Source organism: Azolla caroliniana, unplaced genomic scaffold (assembly GCF_043228905.1).
Source record: "Azolla caroliniana isolate FFs.n. ecotype wild unplaced genomic scaffold, voAzoCaro1.0.p SCAF_2, whole genome shotgun sequence".
In the NCBI taxonomy this organism is placed as follows: domain Eukaryota; kingdom Viridiplantae; phylum Streptophyta; class Polypodiopsida; order Salviniales; family Salviniaceae; genus Azolla; species Azolla caroliniana.
Genome location: NW_028230437.1, coordinates 14,475,427 through 14,493,988, shown reverse-complemented (window position 1 = coordinate 14,493,988; position 18,562 = coordinate 14,475,427). Strand labels below are relative to the sequence as shown.

The 18,562-nt window shown below is 51.5% G+C and overlaps 1 protein-coding gene across 1 annotated transcript; it reads right to left on the bottom strand.

The window, feature by feature from the left end:
- Positions 1-580: 580 nt before the first annotated feature.
- LOC147867403 (protein POLLENLESS 3-LIKE 2-like) lies at positions 581-1,075 on the bottom strand. The gene has a single exon (XM_087315689.1). The coding sequence runs from the start codon at positions 1,073-1,075 to the stop codon at positions 581-583; it is 495 nt and encodes a 164-aa protein (XP_087171815.1).
- Between the last annotated feature and the right edge of the window lie 17,487 nt (positions 1,076-18,562).

The window sequence follows — 18,562 nt, the reverse complement described above, 5'->3', positions numbered from 1 at the left end:
ATGCTGCTGATAATGCTGCATTCCCCAAGGTTATTCCATGCCACAGGATCGTCAGGTTGTGCTAGAAGAACTGCTTCGCATGGTGGAGTACCAAAGAGGAATTCAGAGTAGAGCACTCCTAAGCTCCAGATATCCTCACACCCTCATATGCTCCACTATCTCCCTTCTCAACTGATGCTCCACCTGTGATTGTTGTAGCTGTTTCTTCAACAACACCTTCAACGCTACCACGCACTTGCTCTTCTTCTCTCTTGCAGGTAAACATGTCATTATTTCCTTCTGCCGAGGGGCTTTCCGATGTCGAAGTCCCCAAGGATCCATCTCTTCCCATGGATTTCCTTGTTCTCCATTCTAGATTCCGCAGAAAGACATCCGTGAATTGACCATGGCTTCATTGACACCTCAACTAAAGCCCACAGAAGAAGACACAACCATCTCTCCTCTGCCTCCATGTCCTGCAGCATCTACTGAGCTCGATCAAAGGATTTCAGATGAGAAACTGAGCCCCATGGATTGTCGCCGCAAGCAGACTTCACGGTCTTGAGCATGGCCTTCACTTCCTTCAACCTGCCTTGCTCTATCAGACATATCCCAACGTTGCAGACCTTGTTCTTGTGCTTCTGCCATTATAAAGCTCAATTGCTGCATGTATACCCATCCGAGATTTCAACAGACCGATCTGATCATCCAACCGTCCACACCTCTTATACAAGTCCAGTAACACATTATCGAGGCTTTCTTGAGCATGGTCTAAGCATCCATGGTGGAGCGACTTGATGGCCTCGATCGCTTCTTCTGGCCTATTCTGCTGCTTCATCTCGATTGCCATATCTTTCAAGGCGCTATCCAGTCTGTCTCCTGCATTAATGGTGGCCCAAAACAACGCGATGGCTCTGTTGGGGTCCTTGTCAATGAGATGGATGTGTTTAGCTTTGACATAAGGAGTGTCTCCAACGGGGGCCTTGTGGATGACATGGAAGGAATCAGAGCGAGTAGAGGTGTGGGGCGCTTCGAGAGAAAGGCTTGAGAGGGGAGCAAGGAGCTGATTTGGAGAGTCGGGGTTGGCCATGGCCATGGCTCTAGCTCTGTAGACTCTGTAGGCTCTGGTTTTGGGGTATCTGCGAGAATAGGGGAGGCCCATTCGTGGTGGATGTCGTGGTGGTGGTGGTGATGGAGGTGTTTAGATATACAACCTGATGGTAAGGATGGCGATGGCGATGGTGAGAAGCACATCAACAAACAGGGAGCAGAGCAGCAACAGAAATAGGGGAGAAGAAGAAGAAGAAGAGGGTAATCTATTTCTGCAATTCGCTTCCCTATCTTCCCTATGCTTAGAGCTAATCGAGGAAGGAAAATCTTCTCAAACCACTGCTGACATGAAAGTGGTATGTTGCTGCAGTTGCTTCGCTACTCAAATTTGGTTCTTTCCACCGTCATAGATGTAGCAATACAAGTTAGCCATGGCCAAAAGCAACAATGCTGATATGTATCTTCTCCTTCCCCATGAGTGTAGATACCCGTAAATAGTCAAACAAGGTAGACGAGAATTAGGGATAGAGAGAGACACACACACATTCACAATGCAGAGAGAGAGAGAGAGAGTGTGTGTGTGTGTGTGTGTGTGTGTGTGTGAGGGATTAGTGACGAAGAGGGAAAGTGAGGATAGACTTCCGCTCAAGGGAGGTCAGTTGTTCAGGCGTGCCAAAAGTGTTGTTGGGGTTCTAGGCTTCACCCCCCTCCCCCCCTCCCAAGGGGGTTACGATAGTGAGAGAGCTAGAGAGAAAGACAAATTGAAAATGACACAAAATAAGAGGGGAAAATTGTATATTCATTAGAAGCCCCATAAGGGGTTTATATAATACATAATGTAACGGTAAATAATGACCGTTACACTCTTGTCACATGCACATAATTGTGCATGTGCTCACACATACTCATCCTCAGACACTCATTTACTTTACACATACACATCAACCACATCATTACACATACCCTTATGCCTCCCCGTATATTCTTACGGGTAACAAAGATGTAGACTTGCATTGGAAGACCAACATGAGTTTGGACGCTCTGAACAAGCCTTAAGTTTTCTCTAACATATACTAATCTCTCCTCCACTTGTTTCACCTTCAAACGATTCCTCCTTTTTGTATGTGCCAATGCTTGTGCATTCCAATTTCTTTCAGCAAATCTACAAGAGCAATCCTATGCCACACAGTATTCAACAAACAACATGAACATATGTCATTGTAGAAGATTAATAACATTGAAACAATAAATAAAAAACTATAATACCTGAGACAATACTCTACAAGCTAATGATTGTAGTAAAGGCACATTGTCCCCATATCTTTCCCACCATGAGACAGGTTTACATATTGCAATGTGTGATTTTGATAGTTCATTGCTAAATCAGCCCACGCCATTTTTATACATGTCAAATTGATCTTGTAAGATTTCACATTCATCTATAGAATATACCTTTTGAATATAGCCAAGCCATCCATCTGTCATCTCTGCATTCATAACTATTGGTTTATCTTTGGGCTTCCATAAAGGATGCAAAATATGTGCAACAATATGAATTGGCTTTTTGAACCATGACCAACGACAATCAAAGCATTCCAAAACCTCTTTATATCTGCGTTAACATAAATATCTGCATAATATAGAAATCAGTTACTGGAAATATGCATAACATAGATGATAACAATGATTCAAAGAAATGAAAAAGATGCAATCAATAGCAATTGTACATACTACATAGAAATTCACGTTGAGAGCATCTGCCTTTTTGGGGTCACTCCAATCCTCCCAATAGTTAGTAACCAAATTTTTGTTCAAGGGCTCTCCAAACTCTTGCAAGCCTCTCAAGGACAATAAGAATGTAGCCAAATCAAGTGGCACTTGGCCTAAGAAGTAGAAGAGACGAATAGTTGTTGAAATTTTTTCGCGCATTCCTTTTCTTGGTGAATAGTTTAACCACATAATTTGCTCTCTTGTGCACTTGACAAACCCAAGACAACTTCCCAATTTCCTCTAGCAATAAATCTAGACAATGTGATGCACAAGGAGTCCATACAAGACTTGGGAATTTAGTCTCTAGAATGTGACCCAAGCTAACACGATTAGATGCATTGTCAATGTTACCGTACGAGATGTACGGGTGATTGATAAGTGAGGGTGAAAGATGTAATGTATGTGTAATGTTATACAATTATGAGTGTGAATGTAAGTGTGAGTGTGGTGGATACAAAGAGGTGTGAGTGAGTGACTAGGTGTGAATGCCCAAGGGGACTTGCACCCTTGTGTATCTACCCTTGTGTAACTATTTAACCCCCCTTATGGGGAATGAATGGAAAGAAGGCCATTAAAAAAATGAACGGACACCTCGAAACGGTGTGACGTTAGCCATTTAAAGCACACCACGCGTCACACAGCCACTATTAAAGCATACAACGTGCATACGCGGGAATCGAGAAAAGGTGACAAAGATGGGAACACAAAACCTCTGCATAACAGAGTCTCTCTCATTTTGCGAACACAGAGAACTTAGCACACAAAGGCGGATACGGGTGATTAGGCGAATGCAAGAAGCTACCATAGGCACACCAAAGCTCTCCACCACCACCGAAACAGACGACATGCTGGAGCCCATGGCGCATTACGAGACTGCCAAGAAATGGTTCACTCAACATGGCTTGGAGGGCTTCCTATGGATAGCAGAGGCACCTCCGCACGAAGAAGCGGAAAAAGTCGCGAAGAAGATCGAGCTAGAAGTAATCACAGAGGAGGCTATCCGCGCCTTCATCGGATTGCCGGAGGGAGGGATCTACTCCATTGAGAATCCTTCCCCGGAGATGATGAAGAAGCTCTTCGGTGAGTACTCCCTGGCCAGCAAAGCGTACCGAACACAAGGCGGTGACGACGCCTTGTTCCAAGAAGTACCTCGTGTGCTCCACGAGTATGGGTTCGTGCACCCCCGAACCTCGGCAATGCCAAAGAACAAAGCCAGATTCATCATCGCCACATATGAAGGGGTAAAGGTGGATTGGCTGGTAATCATCGCTGATTGTTGGCAAGCATCCATACAATCGTTGGTAGACGGCAAGAAGGTGTGGACAACAATTGCTCAATGGCTCACTCTCCTGGTACCGTCGGTGCCGACATTAACAACAAAGAAGCAGGGCCGAACGGCTTATACGACGCCAAACAAGCCCTCGAAGCGGCAACAACTCCTTGCCAAGCACACTCCCGGTTGGACAGAGGGAGGTTCATCATAGAAAGAAAAGGAGCAGCCCAGTCAGAAGCAACAGGCGGAGACAGAGGCACCGGTAGAGCAACCGGTTAGGCCTCTTAAAATCAAATTGTGCTGGCAAGAGCAAGAGCTGCCTAACTTGGCTCAAGGGATACACATTGGAACCCAAGAGGAGGAGGTAGAGGAAGAACCGGCTGACATTCTCCTACATTGCCAGAAGAGAAGCGACGCAGAGCAGAAGGACGACGAATCGGGTCCGGTAAAGGACAACACACCGACACCCCGCTCTGAGGAACCAAAGCCAAGGAAGGAATCTGTGCTTGTTTGGCTAGTAATGGTAATAGAAGTACCAATCTCACCGGGTCGACAGGCACAACAAGAGAAGGAGTTTCTGCTAGAGACAACAATACAACAAGGGGTTGTGGTGAGAGCAGAGCCAACACCGCCACCGGAACTGGCAAGGCAACAAGGCATCGGCAGTCAATGGCTGCGATGGATCGGAGAGCAGGTGGCCGGGGTTGTAAGCCAAATTGAAGTGCAAGAGAGAGCACAATGGGATCGGTTGTTCGCCACAACCAAAGAACTCGAGAAGGCCCGGTCAAGGATCCAGAGCATGGAGAAAGAAGTTGAGAAGGCCAAAGCAGACGTGGCTAGACAGGTCAGTCTAGGGCCGATAGGACCAGAACAGGTGGCACCAGTGACTAAACAAATAAATAATACGTCGGTAGCTCCCACAGCACCAGACACAAGTATTACACGGGAGCAAGAACTCTCTACTCTCAGGGAGGAGTTAGAAGCCTAGGAGGCCTTGAGGGCTAGAGAACGAGAGCAGAAGAAGGCAGAGGAGGAGGAGAAACGAAGAATCAAAGAAAACCTTCGGAAAAGCTGCCAATTAAATGACCGGTTCACGGAAGAAAAGGAGAAGATCCTACAAGAGAAGGATAAGCTTCGGCGATTGGCGGAAACCGAAATCGAGCGGCTCAAAGAAGAACTCGGGCAGCAGAAAGACCGGGAAGACCACACCCGACGCCAAATAAACCGAAAGCTGAAGTAGAAGACGGAGAATTTTGAACGACTGCACCGTGATCACAAGCGGTGATACTGCTTCAGCTACATCAATCTCGAACAAAGGTACGATCTTCGGATTTTCCTGTAAGTATTGATCGACCTCTTCGTCCGCCAATCCTTCCAACATGTTAACAGATTCCGCATATAGCGGTGTTGATTCCTTGCCAGTACCGGATCGTGGTTGAGTCGGTACTCGTACTTTCGCTTTTCCACGCCGGAACGTAATTATGTTCTTCCTCCAGTTTTGCTTTATGTGTGCCGTTTTTAACCAGGGCCATCCTAACAATAGTGGGTAAGCCCCCTGAGCTTGTAGCTGGAGAACTATAATTGCGGAAATGCAAAATGTGTGACCCCCGATGGTCACTTCCAAATCGCGTATTGTTGAGAGACAAGCTCAACATCGGCCGGATCGGTTGAAGAAGCCGAGGACCGGATCGGTTGGGACCGATCGGTTAGGCCGAGTGCGTAAACCGGGAGGTCGTTAGGAAAGATATTCCGTGAGGAATATATTTGGGAGTTAGTGTAGGAGCACTTAATGAGCATTGAAGTACTGTCAGTACTTCGGTCAGTCCTTCTAGGACTTGTATAAAAGTGTTCATTGAACACACATATGTATAGAGTGCTGAATAGAGATTGTGTACTTCTGTTATATATTTTTTGTCTTCTCTCTCACTCTCTCTGTCTCTCCCGCGTATACTGCGTAAGCTCAAGCTCTCCATTAAACCTGAGTGTTCTTCCTTCTGTTCTGTCTTCATACTTGCTTCCGCACGCTACTTTCTACATGGTATCAGAGCGCTGTCGTGAAGAAAACCGTCCAAGGGTGGAATTGGGGCACCAAGGCGTGGGAACCGGCTCTTCACGCGTGTGCGCGCCAAGTTGTACATAGAGAGGGATTAGGTACCTAGGAGGATCGAAGTGGTTAGATACGGTAGGTAGAAATTTAATGCCGAACGGCTCCGTCTGGACATATAAAAGGAGGAGGACGGGGAAGAAGAAGGTATCGCGACTTGGCGAGGACGAAGTGCTGTCGAACTGCGAAGAGGCTCTTCTTTCCTGGAGAGAAGATCGTCGGACGCTGCAGAGCCTGGGGATTCGTCGTTTCTACTGCGTGGGAAGCCCGAGTGCTTCCGGCAGAGGCTCCCTGTTCTGCTGCTGCTTCGAGGTCGCGGATTTGGGCGCAGAGGTCGTGATCCGTCGGGAGTTCGCTGTCTCTGCTCCGTGGACAGCCCGTGTGCTTCCGGCAAAGACACTCCTCTTCTGTGACATTCTGCTCCTGTGGGTGCGTGAGTGGGACCCATGTTGGGACCCTTACCGGCGTGCCGGTTGTAAATGACAGTTTGTATTCTCTGTTTAATTGAAGTCTAGCAGTCTCGTCCTTTCTTGCTCTTGTTGTCTCCCTCGTCTCTTGTGCAGTCGGTCTTTCACACACACACACACACACGAATACACACCGGCCTGCTCTTCTCCTCCATCTTCTTCGTTCTCACTCTCACTCTCTCCTTGGTTCGAGACCCCCGTGGTCCCGCCTCTGTTCCTACACGTACCCGCGGAAGACCGCGACATCTTTGGTGAACCCGACGTGAACAGGCGGCAGAGGAGTGATAATGAGAGGGTCTGAGCTTGCCGAAGCTATGGCGGTAGCTGTCAACCGGCTAGTAAATGCTCGGGAGGGAACGGGTGCTCTCGACAGAGCCATTGAGTCGGTCGTTGGCACTATAGGCCGGTTCGGAGGGAAGGATGCCACGAGCTATTTGGAGGCCTACCGGGCCGAAATGATCATGAGGGACATACCGACGGACAGGTGGCTGTCCGGATTTCCTCGGGTGGTGGCACCGAGCATCCACGCGGAGGTGCTCGAGGTGCTGGCCGGTTGCCAGACATGGGAGGAGTTCGAGCTGCGGATCCTCGAGAGATACGGGTTAGACGACTCACTTCGGCTGTCGAGACGAGACTTCATGGCATGGGTTGAAAGCCCCGGAAAAGGGAGGAACACGACGACGCTCCTCCAGGAATTCGAAAAACGGTTCACGCGGCTGTCGACGCTGGATCAGACCATACTGGAGACGAGTCGAGTACTACTGTTTGTCAAGTCGGTGGACGCGCTTGACAGAGAAAAGGTGGGTCTCCTATTGGAGACGGACGAAGGGCTCACGGCAGATTGGGCCGTGGTTAAACGGGTCTGCAGCCGTTTTGACAAACGACATGAGTGGAGCGACGGGGCCCCGAAGGCCCCAGTACGAAGACCTGAGGTGTCGGTATCGGCGTCGGCAAGGAGGGAAGAGACCCGACCCTGGCTAGAGAAGGGGTCGACCTCGAACGACCAGGTTAAAGGGTCTTCCGGAGGTGCGGCCCTGGAGGAGTTAACGCAAATGGTGCGGGACCTGCAGATCGCGCAGGCACGAAGGGACAGTAGCGAACCGCCCCGCGACCGGAGGCCACCTGCATTGCAACGGTGCATGTGGTGTGACGCGACCGGTCATATTCGGAAAGACTGCGCGGATTTCGCTGGGGCGCTCAGAGCCAACGTAGTGTACCTCTCGAACGGACGGGTGTATGCAAGCGAAACCCGCAGAGCCTTGGAGCTGAATACGGGGCATGGCGGAATGAAGCGACTGATGGAGGAGGCCGCCGCACGACACGCGGAGGCAGCGAACTATGCGGCATCGGCGGGAATCCGGGTCGGGGGTGACAAGGCCCGTAAAGAGAAGGATTCCGGATTCTGGCCACTGGTGTTGGAGAACCTTTTCGAAGCGCGGTTGAAGAAAGTGTTGCACACAGTGCTCGGCCACAACCGACAAATAGGATTAACTCACAGAAAATAGGAAATACAAAGTACACTAAGACAGTAGAGAGAAGAGTACACAGGATATTTTACGTGGAAAACCCTAAATGGGAAAAACCACGGGAGTCCTCAAACTCCAACTATCACTATGAACAGAGATGTACAATGGTGAAGCTTCAAGGCAACAACCTTAAGCTCACTATCTTCGCCACAGGCGGCGGTAATACACAGAGGCAACGACCTCCTCGTCTCTCTCTCTCTCTCTCTCTCTCTCGGCTGCTCTCTTCACTCTCTCTAAGTGAAAACAGAAAAAATAATCAGCAACAAAAACTGTTTGCCCTAAGTCATATTTATACACATATGACTTTCGGACTATTTACACATATAGCCTCAAGGGCTCTTGGCAAACATATTTATAAATATGTCCCCGCATCCGGATCTCTCTCCGGGTACATTCATCATCCGGCTCCGTAGCCGGGTCTTCGTCATCCGGCTCCGTAGCCGGGGTCTTCATCATCCGGATCCGTATCCGGGTACTTCATCATCCGGATCCGTATCCGGGTACTCTTCATCCGGCTTCATACCGGGTATTCTTCATCATCCGGAGAGTGCGCTCACCGGACCTGTATCTTCATCCGGTTCCGTAACCGTAACCGGGCTTGCCGTCATTCATCTCCGGACATCCCATCCGGAGGGACCGAAAAATCCCAACAAACTCCCCCTTCACTTCGGCATGGGATGTCTCTCCAATCCGATCCTCTTCCGGCATGCTTCCAGCTTGTCGGGTGTGAGCACCTTGGTCAGCATATCCGACCCGTTCTCGTCCATGTGGATCTTCGTCAGCACGAACTCCTGATCTTCTATCCTTTCCCGGATCCAGTGATATCTTCGCTGGATGTGCTTCGTCCGGGAGTGATAGGCCGCGTTCTTCGCAAGGTGGATGGCACTCTGACTGTCGCAGTAGAGTCGATACTCCTCCTGCCGGATACCGAGCTCTCTAATGAAGTCCTTCATCCATATTATTTCCTTGCCGGCTTCAACAGCCGCCATGTACTCCGCCTCCGTGGTTGACAACGCAACCGTCTTCTGCAGCCTCGACTGCCACGAAACAGCTCCCCCTGCATACGTCATCACATACCCTGATGTGGACCGGCTGGTATCTGCATCAGCCGACATATCCGAATCGGTAAAGCCATCAAGTTCGGGCTTACCGGAGCCGAATCGGAGGCACACGTTTGCCGTACCCTTTAGGTATCGGAGTATCCACTTGACCGCGTTCCAGTGCTCTTTGCCGGGATTGCTCATGTACCGGCTCACCACTCCGACTGCATATCCTATGTCCGGTCTTGTACACACCATTGCGTACATCAAGCTCCCGACGGCAGAGGCATATGGTACTTTCATCATGTCCTCCTTCTCAGCCTTTGTCTTGGGGCTTTGCTTGCTGGACAACTTGCAGTTTGCCGGGAGGGTTGACCCGACCGGTCTTGCTTCCGACATGTTGAACCGGTGAAGCACCTTTGTCACGTACTTCTCTTGTGACAGCCACAACTGCTTCTTCTTCCGGTCCCGGATGATGTGCATCCCTAGTATTTGCCTCGCCGGACCCAGGTCCTTCATTGAGAAGGTTCGGTGAAGAGCCTTCTTCAGCATCCGTATCTTGACCTGGTCCCGTCCGACGATCAACATGTCGTCCACGTACAGGAGGAGTATTAGAAAGTCTCCTCCTTCGAACTTCTTCACAAACACGCAGTGGTCAGACTGCGTCTTGTGGTACCCTTCGTCGGTCATGAAGGAGTCGAACTTCCGGTACCACTGCCGGGGAGCCTGCTTCAGTCCGTAAAGGCTCTTCTTCAACCGGCATACCAGGTGCTCCTTTCCTTTCTTCTCGAATCCTTCCGGTTGCTGCATGTAGATCTCTTCTTCGAGGTCACCGTGAAGGAATGCCGTCTTCACGTCCATCTGTTCTACCTCGAGGTCCATGCTTGCCGCTATGCTCAGCACCGTCCGGATGGAGGTCATCTTCACTACCGGGGCAAATATCTCGTCGAAGTCGACGCCCTTCTTCTGCTGAAACCCCTTCACCACGATCCTGGCTTTGTATCTCGGGGGGTTTTCGGCATCTCCCGGTTTCAGCTTGAACACCCACTTGTTACGGAGTGCCCGTTTTCCTTTCGGCAACTCCACAAGTTCATATGTGTGGTTCTCATGCAGGGAATCCATCTCGTCCTGCATGGCACTCAACCACCTGCGGCTCTGGGTGTCATGCTTTGCTTCTTCAAAGCTCTCCGGCTCCCCCTCGTCGGTTAGCAGCACGTGCTCTGGTTCCGGAAATCTCCGGGGGGCCCTTCTCTCTCTTAGAGGATATCTTCGTTCCGGAGCTTCGGTAACCGGTTCTTCCGATTCTTCTTCATCCGAATCCATTTCGGGATCGGGGCCGGTTCCGGTATCATTTTCATCTTCTTCGGCCGGTTCTATTTCTTCACCGTCTTCGGCCGGATCTTCGAGTGCTAACCGGTCCCTTGCCGGTCGGGACTGCTCCTCGTAGAGTTGATCCTCACCGGTCGACTTGGAGCTCTTCATCTTCTTCTCCGACTCCCAGTCGGCGAGTGTCTTGTCCTCCATGAAGATGATGTCTCGACTCCTGAATATCTTCTTGTCGACCGGGTCCCATACTCGGTAGCCGAACTCGTCGTCGCCGTAACCGAGGAATATGCATGGCCGGGTCTTTGGATCTAGCTTTCCTCTCCGGTCCTTTGCCACATGCACGTATGCGAGACACCCGAACACCTTCAGATGCCGGTAGGACACTTCCCTACCGGTCCACACTCTCTGCGGCGTGTCTCCGTCCAAAGGTACTGAGGGTGATCTGTTAATCACGTATGTCGCCGTCGACATTGCCCCAGCCCAAAACCCCTTGGGTAATTTCGCATGCGCCAGCATACTCCGGACCCTCTCCATTATGGTCCGGTTCATCCTCTCGGCCAGCCCGTTTAGTTCCGGCGTCTTCGGCACAGTAAACTCGAGCCGGATTCCCTTCGAGCGACAGTACTCCGCGAACTGCCCCCGGTATTCCCCTCCGTTATCCGCTCGTATCGCTTTCAGCTTCTTGCCGGATTCTCTTTCCACTCTCGCGTGGAGTTCTTTGAAGACGGACAATACTTGGTCCTTTGTCTTCAACGGTGCCGTCCACAGCTTCCGGCTGTGGTCATCGATGAATGTCACGAAGTACTGGGCTCCGCCATGTGACTTCGTTTCTACTTGACACACGTCAGTGTGCACCAACTCCAATGGTGCACTACGTCTCGTCGGTGGCCTTGAGTGGAAGGAGGTTCGGTTCTGCTTACCGGCCAGGCAATCGGTGCACTTCTCCAGGTGCACATGCTTCACTGGGATGAGGTTGTCTTCTGCAAGCCTCTTCATCCCCTTCTCGCTCATGTGGCACAGTCTCTTGTGCCATAGCTCACCGGCAGTGTCGGCTGCCACATTCAGCTCTTCCGGACATAGCCGGGAATTCATCAGGTACAGCGTGTTGATCTTCCGGGCCCGAGCCACTATCAGGCTTCCTTTGCTGAACTTCATGACACCGTTCCGGATGCTACCTGTGTAGCCTTCATCGTCTAGCCTCCCGGCCGAAATCAGGTTCAATCGAACCTCCGGAACGTGTCGGACATCCTTCAGCAGCATTTTGCATCCGGTCGAGGTTGTTAACCACACGTCTCCTATGCCGGCAATCCGGCATGTACCTTCATTTCCCATCCGGACACAACCATGCTCACCGGCTGTGTAGGATGAGAAGTATTTCTTCTCCGGGGTCAGGTGGAACGATGCTCCGGAATCGACCACCCCGGTCATCTCTTCACCGGCAAGGTTCAGCTCCCTCTCTTCGGTAATGAGCATGATCTCCTCTTCACTTGCCGCGAGTGCCGTCGTTCCTTTCCGGTCCTGCCCTCGCCGATCCGGACCCCTCCGGTCCGTGGCTCCCCGGTATGCACCGTTTCTCTCCGGTGACTTCTTCGAATCGGTGTCGTCGGCTCCGTTGTCCTTTCGGTAATGCCGACAATTCTTCCGGAAGTGCCCCGGCTTCCCACAGTGGAAGCATGTGGGCCTTCCTCTTGACTGCGACCGGGTCCCCGACTTCTCCCGTCTTTGCGGACTCCGGTTCCATTGTCTTCCCCGATCCGATTCGGTAAGCAGCGCCTTCGAGTCGGAGGCCGGTTCTTTATCTCTCCGACGCGCTTCTTCGTTCAAAATACTTGTCTTTACCGTTTGTAAAGACAAGTTATCTTCGGTGCAGGAGGTGCTGAGAGTCACCACCAAGTTCTCCCAACTTTCCGGCAATGTACACATCAGAATGATGGCTTGCATTGCATCCTCCAGCGGGAACTTGATCGCCGCAAGCTGGTTCACGAATCCCATGAACGTGCTTACGTGTTCCACCATACTCTCGCCGTCCCGGTACTTGAGGTTCACTATCTTCCTCATCAGGGAGGTCCGGTTCAACGCATTCTTCCTCTCGTAGAGGCCCGACAGCTTCCGCCACATCTCGTATGCGTTGGTGTCGTTCGCCACATGTTGCAGAACACTTACATCGACGTATTGCCGAATGGTTGCAACGGCTTTCCGGTTCAGAAGCCTCCATTCCGACTCAAGTACCCCCTTCGGTATTTCCGACCTGTCAATCGGTTCGTACAGGTCCCGAACAATAAGAAGATCCTCCATCTTGATCTTCCAGTCGGCGTAATTCTGCGCATTCAGCACCATCATCCCCGGCTGCCCGCTGCCGCCGCCTTCCATTTTCTGTGTTACCGTCGCTCTGATACTACTTTGTTGCACACAGTGCTCGGCCACAACCGACAAATAGGATTAACTCACAGAAAATAGGAAATACAAAGTACACTAAGACAGTAGAGAGAAGAGTACACAGGATATTTTACGTGGAAAACCCTAAATGGGAAAAACCACGGGAGTCCTCAAACTCCAACTATCACTATGAACAGAGATGTACAATGGTGAAGCTTCAAGGCAACAACCTTAAGCTCACTATCTTCGGCACAGGCGGCGGTAATACACAGAGGCAACGACCTCCTCGTCTCTCTCTCTCTCTCTCTCTCTCTCTCTCGGCTGCTCTCTTCACTCTCTCTAAGTGAAAACAGAAAAAATAATCAGCAACAAAAACTGTTTGCCCTAAGTCATATTTATACACATATGACTTTCGGACTATTTACACATATAGCCTCAAGGGCTCTTGGCAAACATATTTATAAATATGTCCCCGCATCCGGATCTCTCTCCGGGTACATTCATCATCCGGCTCCGTAGCCGGGTCTTCGTCATCCGGCTCCGTAGCCGGGGTCTTCATCATCCGGATCCGTATCCGGGTACTTCATCATCCGGATCCGTATCCGGGTACTCTTCATCCGGCTTCATACCAGGTATTCTTCATCATCCGGAGAGTGCGCTCACCGGACCTGTATCTTCATCCGGTTCCGTAACCGTAACCGGGCTTGCCGTCATTCATCTCCGGACATCCCATCCGGAGGGACCGAAAAATCCCAACAGAAAGAAGAGGCCGACCGCGCGGAGCAAAGGGTCCAGGAGGTTACCGGGTGGGACGATCCGGTCGAAGAGAAAACAGGCTTCGTGGAAGCCGCATGCCAGAACTACGAGGTTCTGGTAGAGGACAAACAAGCGGGAAGAGCCGGAGGGGTCGGTCCCTCGAAGTGGTACGAGACCCGGTTCGGTCCGAAACCGAACAATGCCGGCAACCCAAGCGTGCCGGATGGGAAGAAGCAGGCCGGGTTCCGGCTGAGCACCGAGATCGAGAGGACGACGAACCTACGGAAGGTCCTCGAGGAACGAATCCTTGACAGCAAAGTGGAACTGTCGTTGCGGGAGGTGCTTGGAATCGCCAAAAGGGAGTTCCACGACTCCATTGTCGACTTGGTGAAGCGGAAGAGGCTCTCGACGGAGCCGGATCTGGAGAGGTCAGTGGAAGTGCGGACGACGCACTTGGAAGATTCAGCCCTGAAGGACGAGTTGGCCGAGAGCCACTATGCGAGGCCACATTGGGCCAGGGCAACTACAGAAACACCTGTGAGGATCGGCGACAGTCCGGAGCCGGTGGTGGCGCTGGTAGACCATGGGTCCGAAATCAACATGATGTCCATGGAGTTCTACAGGAAGGGAAAGTGGCCGATCAACACCAAGCACGGGTGGAAGATACGGGCGGCGACGCGTGCTACGGAAGAGCTGCATTTTGCGTGCCCGAACGTACGGGTAAAGATCGGCGACGTCGAAATCGATCAACACTTCTTCGTGCAAGAGACGTCTTCACACCCGGTGATTCTCGGTGAACCGTATATCACGGCAGCGCGCATGGAGACGAAGGTGCTGGATAACGGTTCGGCGTACGCGCGTGTGAAGAGCCAGGACGGACGACACTCTATCCAGTTCATGACCGTATGCCCAAACCATGAGCGAAATCGGAAAACCCTCAGCGGCGATGGCCGCGAGGATTTTTAGAGAGGACTATCAGGGCGTGGGACCGCGATAGTCCGGGAACCCCGGACGAACCCCACACTTGTACAATAGGTAGGAGGTTTTGGTTCTCCGAAAACGGAGGCTGTACCATAGCCAGGATTAGAGGCAAGGAGAGAAAACGGGAGGAGCGACTCAAGGCGTGCGGAGTCCTCGGCCCCGACGAAGAAATCAGTGGCGCCGTGGAGGCGGTCTCCTTCGACGACACCTTGGGAATGCTGGGGAAGGTAGTCGAAGAAGACCTTAACGAAGACCGGACGATACCGGTATGTTCCGAAGAGATGTACGAAGTCATCGCGGACTTTGGTCGGGGGCTCGAGTCGGATCGGACGGCCCGAGTAAGCACCAAGTACAAGACTGTGGACCGGAAGGTAAGGCCAGTCGCGGTACCCTTACCGGAGGGCAGCGAGTCGCGAATCAAAGGGGTTGCATCGGACCCCAGCTTACGAGATCCGGCCTGCATAGGACACACCTTCACCAACGAGACGCTCCGGGAGCTCAAAATCGATGGGGGCGGGTTCCTACTACCGGCGGAGGAAGACCGGTTTCGGAGAATGCTCGGAAGGCACGGGAAAGCCTTCGCATTCTCACCGGAGGAAATCGGGTGCATAGACCCGACGATCGTAGAGCCGATGGTGATATTCACGGTACCGCATGTACCGTGGAATCTCAAGCCAATTCCGGTTCCGAGAGCTCACATCCCGAAGTTGATGGAGCTGTTGAAGCAGAAAGTTGAGATGGGCATTCTCGAGCCGTCGAGCGCCCCGTATTCAAACCGATGGTTTACCGTACCAAAGAAAAACGGTGTCGTGCCTTTCGGCTCCGGATCGTTTGCGTGAGTCGGGTGGGAACCACCGGGGTTTTGGACTAGGAGGAGGAAGAATTTGAGGCTAATCTAGTTATGAATATGAATAGATTATAAGAAAGAGATATAGAAACTTGTGAATCCCACAAGTATAATTGTTTTAGTTTATCTAAATCGTAGTAATAAATTGAAATAATTTAGAATAGATTAGAGTAGATTGAGAAAAGAGATCAAACCTTGTGAATCCCACAAGTATTACATTAATCAATATTTATGTAAGAATATGAATTTAGATTGAAAGAGATAGATTATCTTAAACTTCGTGAATCCCACGAGTATATTTTATTAATTGGTGTTTTAGGAAATATATCCAATTTCCCAAATATTTCACACACTATTACATTGTGCTCCCCATCCTTATGTAGTGATGGGAGAGACTAAGCATAGCTACATGCTTTTTTTCTAATATGTTCATGCACACTAAATATGCATGTGATGCTTTTCTAATCCTTGCTTTTATTTGCTAAATATAGTGCTCATGCACGCTAGATGTGCATGAGTCACTTTTTAGTTGCTTGCGTTTTTCTACAAAATATTCACGCACTCTAAAAATGCACGATTTACCTTTTAATAAAGGTAGGTGCAAATAAAGCAGTTATAGTTATTAAATCTATTTATAGAATACTAAAGATAAGGTAGCATAATGGTAAAGTTGAGGTTTGGCTACGTGGAGGTACAGGGTTTGAATCCTACCCTATGCACGTGATAAATATTTTGATATTCTTATTTTATTTATTTATATGTAATTAAATCGTTTATATTATTTTTTACTTTTTCACGTAGTGTACGAAATACACTACGACAACGGATCATTGCGCTTCATTCAGGACCTGCAACCGGTCAATAGGGTGACCATTCGGAACGCAGGGATCGGACCGACCATAGACGAGTTCGGGGAGGCCTTCGCCGGAAGGTCGATTTACTCGGTCGGTGATCTATACTCAGGGTACGACCAGTTCCAGCTAGCCGTGGAGAGCAGAGACATTACGATGATGCGAACTCCCCTCGGCCTAGTGCGGATGTGTACGCTGCCGCAAGGAGGGACCAACTCGGTGGCCCACATGGTGAATGCGATGAACAAGGTTCTGAGGGACTGCATCCCGGACATCACCATGCCGTTTCGGGACAACATCCTGATCAAGGGATGCCCGGTAGCAGAGAAGGACGAGACGATCGGGCCGGACGGATGCCGGCGATTCGTGGCGACGCACATCGACGACTGCGAGAAGGTGCTGCAAAGGCTAGAGGGTGCGAGGCTCACCTTCTCGGGGGAGAAATCAGCCTTCGGGCAATCGGAAATCATGGTGGTCGGACACTTATGTGGGCCATATGGCCGGAAACCGTCTCCGGCAAAGGTAGAAGCCATCTCCGCGATGAAGCCCGACTGCAGCTCGGTCACGGAAGTACGAAGATTCCTGGGGGCATGCGCATTCTACCACATATGGATCCCGCATTACGCCCACGTTGCGGAGCCGCTATACGGGCTGCTGAAGAAAGGGCAAAAATTCGAATGGCGAGACGAGCATACGGAGTCGGTCCGGAAGCTGAAGGAAGCTCTTGCAGCAGCACCGGCGCTCCGGAAGGCTGTTTACGGGAAGGGTACCCCGGTATACATAACGGTGGATACGAGTCCGACCGGGATCGGATGGGTCGTCAACCAACAAGACGAGGACGGCAATCGGTTCCCGATCTGATTCGGCGCGAAAGTCCTCAGTGAGCGGCAGCGAGGATACGCCCAGGTTAAACGCGAACTCTGGGGTATCGTTTCGGCGGTAAAGGCCGACAAAGACTATCTGATCGGGACAGAAGTGGTTATCGAGACGGATTGCCTGCCAATTCTCGGCATGGTTTCCGGATGCGCGACGCCGGACCTGGCGATGCTCAGGTGGATAGCGTACATCAAGTCCCTGGACCCGGAAATACGACACATTTCCAGGAAAGAAAACGCCATGGCCGACATGCTTTCGAGGGCGAGGTTCGATGACGAGGGCGGCATGGTTTCGGAGGACGAAGAGGTCGGCGTGGACTTCTTCGAGGCAGCATACGTAACAACCGACGGGACGAGCACTCCGGCGCTTAACGACTTCGACGCGAGCAAGTACGACGGGGAGTGGCTGCAGATCGGCGGGTTCTTGAGGATAATGGCGCCGGATGCGTCATGGACGAAAGACGAGGCCAACCGGATCCGGAAGAAAGCATACCGGTTCTTTCTCCGGGATGGCTATCTATGGAAGCACCCGAAGAAGAGGGACGGCGCTCTGCTCCGGGTGGTGGCGATGAAGGAAGAACAGGAGGAGCTGCTGACGGCCTACCACGACAGCCCTTGGGCCGGACACCGTGGAACTTGGGCCACGTTCGAGAAGATAAAGGAGAAGTACTGGTGGCCGGGACTGTACCGGGACGTGCATCGATTCGTGACAACTTGCGAGAGCTGTCAGATGCACTCCGTGGTCCGATACCGGGACGAGCTTCACCCTACGTACCCTCCGACCATCCACTTCAAATGGATGGTAGATCTGGTGACGATGCCAATGGGGGTAGGACAGATGCGGTACCTGGTCCTAGCGCGGGAGGATCTGACGAACCAGGTGGAAGGCCGAGCCCTTCCGAACAAAACGACCGCGGCCGTATGTCGGTTCCTAATCGAGGACGTGATATGCCGGTACGGGTGCGTCGGGAAGATCGTGGCTGACCGAGGGGAGTTGGACGCCGAAGAAGCCGCGGAGCTGTTCGACCGGCTGGGAGTCAAGCTCTCGCTCACCACTGCGTACAATCCGGAGGCGAATGGAAAGGTGGAGCGCGGACACGGGCCGATCGTCAAGGCGTTGGTTCGGGCATGCGGAGGCCAAGTCGGTAACTGGCCGCGGCTGCTACCTTATGCTTTGTGGGCAGACCGGACTACGCACAGTTCGGTAACCGGGTACATGCCGACGGAGCTTATGTTCGGCCAGAAGCCGATCATGCCGATGGAACGGACGATCTCCTCATGGGCAACGGTCGATTGGAGGGACGAGATGAGCCGGGAGGAGTTGTTGGCCGCGCGTATACG